General features: G+C 40.7%; 1 protein-coding gene across 6 annotated transcripts; it reads right to left on the bottom strand.

The window, feature by feature from the left end:
* Positions 1-1,508: 1,508 nt before the first annotated feature.
* On the bottom strand, positions 1,509-8,458 carry LOC138021619 (collagen triple helix repeat-containing protein 1-like). Of its 6 annotated transcripts, none has more exons than XM_068868534.1 (5): positions 7,878-7,913; positions 7,519-7,669; positions 5,219-5,342; positions 4,331-4,582; positions 1,509-3,298 (listed from the first exon to the last, which is right to left on the bottom strand). In XM_068868534.1, exons 3-5 carry the CDS (start codon positions 5,291-5,293, stop codon positions 2,936-2,938), a joined length of 690 nt encoding a protein of 229 aa, XP_068724635.1. In that variant the 5' UTR covers positions 5,294-5,342; positions 7,519-7,669; positions 7,878-7,913; the 3' UTR covers positions 1,509-2,935. The 6 variants fall into 6 exon arrangements, with proteins under 6 accessions (XP_068724635.1, XP_068724630.1, XP_068724631.1 ...); XM_068868529.1 differs by having other exon boundaries at positions 4,331-4,585; positions 7,878-7,911; XM_068868530.1 differs by having other exon boundaries at positions 4,331-4,585; positions 7,787-7,891.
* Between the last annotated feature and the right edge of the window lie 2,054 nt (positions 8,459-10,512).

The raw sequence follows: 10,512 nt of genomic DNA on the forward strand, positions 1-10,512 counted from the left end.
CTAATTGTTTTAGTATCACCCAACTAGTCAGACAGAAAAGGCAATAATGAAGTTAGCAAATGCAAGTTGAAGTAATATTTATTTGGGAATAAAAGGAAAGCAAGCGTCACGCTTTTCGCTACTCGAGGACTATTACTAATAGTCCTCTAGTAGCGTCGCCGATTAAAATGCAGGATTTGCATTAGTCCACTTGTTTGGTGATACTAAATTCAATTAGTTAATTGAAATTAACCGGTTTAAAACAGTTAATATTTAACAATTAGACCCGTAGCCCGCAAGGGCTACGGGTCAATAGCCCATGAGGCGAAGCCGAAACAAAGAGAGAACAAAGAGAGAACAGTGTACCCCTCGATTTCGGAAGTTCGCAAATCCGAATCACTCATGTCTAACTTATAAGGTTAATGTATGTGAGATTGCTTTTCCAGCGATGAAAAACATTAGAAACTTATCTTTCTTTTGCCACGACCGCGGAGAAATAGATGTACTTTTGCTTCCTTGGAAAAACTTTTCTTTTGTTAAGATTCCATAGCCTGTTTTAGGAATTTGTTAGGCAAAAACTGCTCCACCAATGGCATTTGGACAAATCATGAATTGTTTTCTCTAACTAGTGATGGTGCTGGTTTCATGTCTTAGTGAGGTCCTATTGAATGTGCATACTTGGTTAACAAACTTATGGCCAAAGGCTGGAGACCATTGGTGCTTCCCCTTCAATCTTAATGGACGGTACTCGGGTGAAACAGGCTGCAGCTACGAAATAATTTGGTATAACAATTGATGAAAAACTCAGCTGAAATTGCCTCATTGAAAAACTAAGCAAAAAGATCGCTTCTGGAATTGGTGCAATGATCGTGTTAGGCACCTGGTACCAAGCTTTCATACAACCTCACTTTGACTACTGTAGTACTGTTTGGAGAAGCTGTGGGGTTTCTTTACAAGACAAGCTGCAAAAATTGCAGAATAGAGCAGTCCGCGTTTCAACCTTCTCTAATTATGACGTTAATGCTGGCCAATTGCTGGAAATCCTGGGGTGGAAAAACCTTGATCGCCAGCGAAACATACAAAAGGCCACCATGGTATTCAAATACCTACATGGGTTATCTCCGGACTATTTAGCATCAAAATTTTCTGAACGAAATACAAGCTACAGTTTTGAAGGACTCCGAGAACAAACTTAATGTTAGATTGTCACGCACAAGTTAATTCAAAAATAGTCTTAGTTATAGTGGCGCCACAATGTGGAATAGCCTTCCTTATGAGGCTAGATACGCGGAATCCCTCAGGTCGTTCAAACGCGAAATCGGCAAAGCTCTATAAGGCATTCACGCAAAGCAGCTTTTTAATATAGTGTAGTTTACAGTTATAGTCGAGTAGTTTTAGTTTATTTTTGTTTATTATTACATCATATGAAGCAATCAGCATGCATATGGTGACATACGAAGCCTGATTAGTTGTGCAGGGCAAAACGATTGCGATTGGAAGATAGGTGACGCGGAATTTCGTATAAAGGAGAAAGAGAGAAACAAACAGATTTTAATAAAATAACTACACTTTCTTATTCAATATTTTTTACATTGATTCAGTGATACAGTGATTCAGCGAACCAAATAGAGACTGAAGTGTGCCACACATTTATCTGGATTTTTTGCTCGCGCTGGTGATGCGATTTTTCCAAACTTTGTCGCGTCGCCAGCGCGAGATGAAAATCGCACGTGTATAAAGAACTGGCGACGCGACAGGTGAAAAATTCGCAAGAAAAAAGTCGCCAGAGCTGAAACTTTCGCGACAAAATCGGAGAGATAATTGCCCGTGTAGCCACCCTTCAACTTTTTGCCCGCGCTTACGACGCGACTAAAGACTATTTAGCCAATGAAATTAAAGTAGGAATGTCTGTTATATTGCCCAGGTCTCTTGAAGTTTGCGATTCGCGCGGCCTTAAATTTGTCGCCAAAATTTGCCACAAGTGTAGCAGGCGACGCGACGAAATCTGAAAAAAATCGCATCACCGGCGCGAGCAAAAACTCGCTGGTGTAACCGCGGCTTTATAGACACCTAAAAAATTCAGGTGGTTTCAACGAGATTTGACACCACTGCCTCTGTGATGCTGGTGCAATGTTTTCCCAATTGAGCTATGACGCCTTTCAGTTGGGCGCAGGTCAGTTTGTTGGGCTCATCATTGCTCCCGTCAAAGGACTCGATAAATAAAATAATGGTTAACAGCTATTCACCGAAGTGGAGGTGGCTTGGGGTGGATATTTACCGAAGATACCGAGCCGCGAAGCAGCGAGGTAAATATCCATCACTAGCCACCGACACTGAGGTGAACAGTTGTTTTAGTATATACTAAAACAGTGAGATAATATAGCACAAAAAGATGATTTAACTCATTTATTCCTGTAAACATTACGACATTTTCGGGCAAAAATTCCGCGCGAATTGCACGGAGGTGAATAGCAAAGGATACCCGGAGTTTGAGTAGCCAATCAGCGCGCGCGTTCAACGCTATCCACTGTTTTAGTATATGCTAAATATATTTATTTCATTCATTGAGTCTTTTCATAGCAACACAAGAGCCCAACAAGTTGACAGGCTCTCAAATGAGTGGCTTCATAGCTCAGTTAGTAGAGCTTTGCACCTGCATCGCAGAGTTCATGAGTTCGAATCCCGTCGACACCACTTATATTTTTCAGGTATCTTAATTTTATTATCGAAATAGGTGCGAGGATCACTTTTTATTTGAAGTGAATTTGAAATGACTCTTGCTTCGCAGAACACATTGTCTTAAACTGAATAATCTGAATTATGACCCATTTTACATACATTTTACCCGTCTTTATTATTATAATTACAACCCCAGGCAAAAAAGAACTCCCTCTTTCTTGCAGCGCAGTATCTTGACCTCTTAAAGTCGAGGTATTAAATTTATTGTGACTCCTCTTTACTGCTGAGCTTTGGCCACCTCTTCAATAAAGATACGGGACATTGTTGCCCAACCTGTGAAGGCGTCAGCATTCTTGTAGCCGTTGTTGCAGCTTCCGACCCAGAATCCCACGCGCACCTTTCCTTTATGAATGTTGTTGCAGTGACCCTCAATATGGCGGTGACGATGCAGATTTTTCGTGGGATTTTGGCCAGTTTGCATGTAAAATGCACCTTCAATAGATCCCGGGGCTCCGCATTCAGCGCCATTGAAAGTGAAATACCAGCGGCTGCAACAACTGTTACAGTTGTAGATCCTGAGATTGCCAGCAAAAAACACGTGAAGTGCAGTGTCGGTGTGATTTTTAATAAATTCACAGTGCTGTTGAGAAGAGAAATAAAGCCGGACTGAAGAAAACGTTGCATTTAGCCATAGATTTGTACTACCTACATGGTAGCAAAATGATATTTTGCACGATAAAGGAACAAATTTATACAAAGTTAAAATTTAAGCATATGTTGACTTTGCGGAGATGTAGACTGCGAGGCCTGAAGTGGGACCCAGATTGTTTGGAATTCTCCTTAACAGAATTAAACACCCATGGAGTTGCCCGAATTCCATGACAAAGTTTCCACTAAAATTGATTGATTACAAGTGAAATGTAAATAAATACAAACGCTTCGTTCCTAGCGTTCCATCACAGGAACTCTCCTTCTGAGAGGAACAATCTAGAACTTGCTAGACGTAGCCATTTGGCCACTAAAAAAGCGTGGTTGACTCTTCCACCTCCATCGTTTGTTGAAAACGAGTAGGAAAAGGACCCGATCTCACCGTTTTGTAGAGTCTGGAATTTTGGCATAATCATGATAACATGTCGCGTTTCTAGCTTTCTGATTGGTTCACTCAAACTTGGTTATCTGCTCATATACCGTATTATGACCTAAAATTTGGCTTTAATGTCCAAGAGTCCAAGCGATCTGAATTAAATGAAAATTAAATGAAACTATTCCATTCGCGCTTGTTGGATACGAGACTGGTTATGGCCAACTCGGCGCTTCTCACCTCTTTGGCTGTTTACCATCTCCATATCCAACAAGCGCGAATGGAATAATTGCTAAAGATACATTGGTTTTAAGTCAAGTCATCTTTCCCACGCGTCGGCTAATCCATTGCAGGTGTCAAGAGAACAATGGGTTTCTATCAGATGCGTATGACCATGTAACTATGCAATTTACTTCAACTAAATCAGACTAGAATAACCTATGGCAGATTTCTCACAGCATCGTTAATGTTCTTCGGAGACGTAAAATCATCAATGACACTAGCAACCGACAGTAAATTCTTTGAAGTAATAAAATGCCACGCCCTTGTTTAATTACGCAATTTTACAAAGCTTTTGCTGAAATCCCTTACATAAATCTCTCCCGAATCCTTGCCGTCCTCTTTCTTCCAAGTGCACTCTTTCCAGTTCATATGTGAAGACAGCGCTGGTGTTGCACAATCGCAACTTTCCCCCGGCGATCCTTTTTGGCCGGGGCTGCCCAGATCTCCCTTAGCTCCATCACGTCCATCACGGCCAGGTACCCCAGGATGTCCCGGGATGCCATTCGTACCTGGTGCTCCATTCACGCCATTATTTCCGGGTGGTCCACGATAACACAATGACTGCTGATCACACAGAGAATAAAAAGAAAGAAGAGAAATTTAAAAGGATACATGAAAATCAAGAACTGGTCGGCGAAAAAAACGCCAGGGTTGAGATTTCATGCCGGCTTTGTATAAATGACGAAGCCAAATGACATCTAAAAGGTATTGTTGATTACCATCATCTTGAATTTTTTAAATCCTGAAACTTAAAAACATCAACCATTTCATCATCGTTCTGACTCTTCACAGACTCCCGTCGCCGTGTACTCCGCCGTGCAAGCAAGTTGTCAAGCAACGGCTACAAAAACCTCCTCTCAAATACATCAAATTGCTATTACTGTAATCAGCGAATTTCCAATGTTTGACATTTTGAATGAATTCAGTGGTTCTCCTGTGACAAATTTTCTTGTGCATGAGCAGTAGGCTCAAGGGTACGAGGTTTCTGTATTTTTCTGCCAGTTCACAGCAGTTTTGTTGCCTAGTAAGATGATTGTTCTTATGAATTGTTGTGCTTCCATAACCGACTAATAAGCCAAACGAACATTTCACTTTCTTTCCTTTTGCACTGATTCGAGCTTATTCATGTCTATCCTGAGTGACATTTTCTGCAGATTAATGATTTTGAATATTCAAGTTTCAATGTCATCTGCTCACCGGAGTACTGTTGCTACTTGTTGCAAAAGTAGCAGAACACAAAGAGAAAAGTAATAAAATAAGCCTTGAGTACATAGTGGTCGGCGGTATGGTCACGAGAGATTGCGCCTCGAGATCTTTTCACCTAAAAAGAACAAGCCCAAGAAGATATTAATTTAAAGGACAGAGTTTAATAAAAAAAAATAGCAATGACGAGTTTCTAATTTGAAGAAAATGAAACTAATCAATAGATTACTGGCAATTCTGGCGAGGGTACCTAAACATCATGCTAGGATTTCGAGTCAGGATCCGACCTGGGATCTCGAGCCAGGATTTCCAGCCGGGATCTGAGCCAGGATCCAGGTTCTTGCGCCAATGGGAAAGACCTCTTTTTCTACCCCCTCGGTAGATTTAGTGCTCTCCACAGTATTGTAGTTCTCGGTAGTCAGAAAAAGAATGAAAATTATCGTCATCGTGACGGTTGATCAACCATTTTGATCGCACGTCACGAACAGGATAATAGGGAGCTTGCGAATCGGCGACGTTCGCATGACGGCGCCGTTGGGTCACGTTATAGTCCCGCGTCGCCGTCCTGTAGAAATCTGAATCTACGATATTCACAGTAAAGTCGACGGTGTTTGTGCGGGTGCGGTAAATTTTAGCGCCGTGTCTGAAGTTTGTTTTTTTCTTTCACTATAGGCAAATTGTTCAATCCAAAATGCCCAACTTCAGAGAAACAAAAGCTTACATAGCATACGCTCATCGAACGAACAATTATTTGTTTGTCAAAAACCCAGAGTCTCCGTACTGGAGCTATAAAAGGTTTGATATGGATAAGAAAACATGACGAATGCAAGGCTGAAGGAGGTCATTTCAAATGATAAACTTGCTGAACAGCCTCAGCTGCCTGACAAGATAACCAATTTTTTTAATGGTTTAGTTTAAACTTCGATACCTGTATTATGCACGTATCTTACTTAAGCTCTATGCCTATCCTTGTCGATATGGAGATTTGGATTTGAGTTTCACTAGCGCTTTTATTTTTAGTTGGAGCATTTGCCATGGCGCATCAGAAAGTCGCCACTTGAATAAAAACAGACCAAAATAAAAATAAAAACGTATGTCAAGAACATGCTCGTAAATATGATACTTGATTTATTTGGCAAGAAAACCCGAAGATTCAAGAGAAACTTTGACAACTAAACTAGCGTCCTTCTTCGACTTTGGTACGACTCCGGCAAATATAGGCAGCAGGCATGTCGCGAAATCTAACGGCGGCGTCGTGCAAACTTCGTCTATTCCTAAGCTAGGGACTTATGGCATACTTCTACGATGTCACGCAATGTTAACAATTTTTGTATCATTCGAGTAAACAAAAAGCCACCTCCATGGATTCTCCATGGATCGGTGGCACAGTTGGTTGAGTCATGACATTTTGAAATGGTTCAACTCTCTACAATTCTCGGATAAGGACGATAAGCCGTAGGCACCGGCTCACAACCCTTCAATGTCCATAACCTTGTAGGACATAAAAGAACCCACACACTACATATTCAGAAAGAGTTGAGCATGGAGTTCCCGAATTTATTATGACGTATTTAGCCGTATTTCAATAGAATTTAGGGGGCGAGAGACCAGGCAGACATTTCTTTGAAAAAATGGCAAATTTTCTTGAGTTTCCAATGGATTTGTATGAACCATCGCTTTCTTACTAAATTCGGTATGACAGATCGGACATTCACCGCTTTCCCAAAACAATGTTGACTTTTCTGTGACTCGAAATCCTGGCTCGGATCCTGGCTTTAGTGTTAGTATATCTTATTCTAGCGGGCGAATAAGTGGCGGCTTACTCCATAACGATATGTGAATAAACTGTAACGCTTCAGGTTGATAACTAACGGTGTGTTTCACGGAAACAAGTTCTTTGCTCCGTCCATCACATATAACGTCTGAAACTTTCCACGCCATACGTACAGTGATGGTATTTTTTTATTTAAGCCATTGAACAATCATTTCAGCTGATAAAAAGCCATTAAGATTTAAAGCTGGTTTTCTACATGTAACACAGGGATGGCACAGGGATGGCACAGTGGTGGAGTGGCGCAGTGGTGACAACACACCCACCGATGTGGCCCTGGTTCGATACCGTTCTCGGCTCTCGGTTCTCTACACTGCTCCGAGAGCTTTTCCTACGGATACTCCGGTTTTCTGTTCCAACTCCAACTTAGGAGTTGATTTGATTAGATTTCTGTACAGTGTCCCAAATTATTGCCGCGCAGCGCAAAATACAGTTGACACTTAATTAAAGTTAATCAACTTACCTTTCGATCGGTGAAACGAAGTGATATTTCCACCAGAGGTATTTGTCGTTTTTATCTCCCACGAAAACAAGGGTTTATTTTACATCAAGTCATAACCTGTTCCACCACGATATAATGTTGAAAACGGTTGCTGAGTTTTTATTGGTCGTCACTTTCAGGCGCAAAAACAAAAAAAAATTCGCCGAGCAGCATTAAAAAAAATTGTAGAGTTTTCCTCATTCCGTGGAAGAGAATGATCACGTCAATAACTTTAAAATTGTTTAACAACCTCTTAGATCCGACTAAAGAGTTTCTGAACCCTTTTTACTTTTCTTGGAGATATAGATAAGATCTTATCACATGGTTTGTTGTTTACTCACGTGGTCACAAGATATTGCGTCTCGAGATTGTTTTACCTAAACAGCACAAGTCCAAAATGTTAACTTTTTTTTGTTTAATTAAAGGACAGAGTTAAATCTTTAAATTCAACATCAAGAGTTTCGAATTTCAAAAAAACTAAACTAATTAACACTGGCGGGCGAATAAGTCGCTTACTCCATAGCTATACAGTGATGGTATTGTATTATTAAGCCGTTAAGCAAACGACTCAGCCAACAAAAGGACATAATAAGCTGCTTTTCTCTTGTCTACATGTAATAAGAATAAATCACATACAACTCAGAGTAGGGATGGCCTCCCACCATATGTCATATTTGGGTTGTGTTTCTCGGTTCTCTAATATACACTTTTCCGAGAGCTTTTTCTCCGGTTACTCCGGTTTTCTGATCTCCTACATGTCTGCATAATACTTCAAATTAGTGCTTTAGCGCTAAATACAGTTGACACTTAAATAAAGTTCATCAACTTACCTTGCGATTGGTGAAGCGAAGTTTTATTTCCACCAGGAGCGTTTGTCGTTTTATCTCCCTTGAATACAGGGGTTATTTTACATCAAGTCATTACCTGTTCCACCAGGATGTCACGTTGCTAAAGGTTGCAGAATTTTTCCATTGGTCAGATAAGCAAAGCTAAAATTAAACAATTGTAAACTATTGGCATCGCGTCGTACGTTGAAAATTTGCAGGGACATGTTACTATGATTATGCGCTGGGTCAACAGGATTTTAACTCCGACATGGGTTCTAGGCCCAGGCAAGTGCGCTCTTTGCTTTTAGTGACTTTTTTCATGGGATCGTTGAAGAAGAGATCAACCAAAAATTTACGAACAACCCTGCTGAAAGTAAGCAAGGAAAAAAGCAGCTAGTACATTATTGTTTTGTTTTCAGAATTGCGCAAGTTCATGCCCTACCTTTCCCAAGAAACTTCCCATGAAGCTTCTTGACCGAAACTGATTACGGAAGGCTCTGTTTCAGCTCGTAGGATTAAATTAGTGACCTTCAGATTAAGGTGAAAGAGTGACTGTGCTTAAGGAAATTTGAGCATACCCACAATGAAGAATTGCGCAAACCAAGATACGCGTGCTCGAAACGGAGAAACTGACTTCACTGAATGACGAGTTATAACAAAACCACACAGACGCTTTGTATTTGACGGCAATTAACAATTTGATGAATTCTTAAATGAAGATCTTTTTCTTGAATCTTTTGTTTCCCGTTTGCTGCACCAATGCATGAATGAGACGAAGATTCGTGTTGGCTTGAATCACGAAAATTTACAATGATCAAAACTGTTTTAAAGGGACAGGTCTTGGCAGGGTTTGAACGAATCCTTTTCAGAAATAAGGCGACAATCACATGTCACAGGTAAATAAAACTAAATTCCACTGAAGGTCATTGCAAGTGAAAGCTGTGTAAAGTCGTTCATGTTTTACAGAAACAGCGTTCAGACTGCATAGCAAAGGAAAATTGTTTCTTGCAGCCCATTTGGGCTCATTTCCTAAAATATTGCAATGTGATTGGCTCCGAAAGCGGACAGAATACTTCTATCCTGGCTTTTGTCGAAAGCCCGAACATTTTCGGGTGTATTTCGAGTGCGACAAATTCCCTCCTATGTTCAAATGCAAGACAGTTTAGAGAACAAAGAAACTGCAATTATCTTGCTTTTTCTTGCCTGGAGTTTTACAAAACCAGCTTTTTAGAATAAGAGGATTGTAGTTTCACAAGAGCTATTCCGGACCCGATTTTGTAACAGATTCTTGCGAAATTCGACCCCTGGGGCCCATTTTTCAGAAGTTCTTATAAAACAGGTTTTCAAGACCAGCAAAAAATATAATTGAGAAGTTTCATGTCTGGTAACGGCCTCAGTTGGAAGACACAAACAGATGTATGGTCCCCAAATTAAAAAAGTCCCGGAATTCTCGACAAACGACCCCTTGATGTACTTTCCTCCAAAAGCCCGAAGGAGGCCCCTATCTCCACAACCGCACGGAATCGATACGTAAGGAATTGTCGCGTGCCCAATCTTAATCCCAGACTCTTTGCATGTCCTCTTCACATCGTTCATGCAGTTTATAACTTTTGGTAGCCTAAATCGTATACCAATCTTGGGCTGCCTGTGGTCCTCACGGGGTGATGAACCTTGAAGAGTTGTGAGACGCCGCCTACAGTTTATCGTCCTTATCCAAAAGGACTTGATAGTATAAAAGGAAGCACTTTCTCTTCCGTTATTTAATGACCCTGCGTATTGGTCGGGCAGGAGTCGAACTCAGACCTCCCGCATGGCAGCCCAGTGCTCAACCAACTAAGCCACCAGTACGCAGTAACCGGTGCAATGGTTCATGCCTTTCTGACGTAAGCATGACATGACATTTATCCTATAAAGGGGATCAAGAGAAATATTCAAGTCGTTTTTCAAACTTTTCATAGTCACTTCCAGACTCAAACAAAAGAAAAAATACGCCAAGCATCAATTTTCTCATTCACGGTGGAAGAGCATTTAATAACCAGGAAAATGAAATAGTTTAAGTTCCTACGAAGTAAAAAAATATCTTTTGATTACTTTAAAAACCTTTCAAAATAATGACGAATGGCGATCGTAAACACCACAGGCAAATCTT

The sequence above is a fragment of the Montipora capricornis genome, chromosome 10, assembly GCF_036669925.1.
Source record: "Montipora capricornis isolate CH-2021 chromosome 10, ASM3666992v2, whole genome shotgun sequence".
In the NCBI taxonomy this organism is placed as follows: Eukaryota; Metazoa; Cnidaria; class Anthozoa; order Scleractinia; family Acroporidae; genus Montipora; species Montipora capricornis.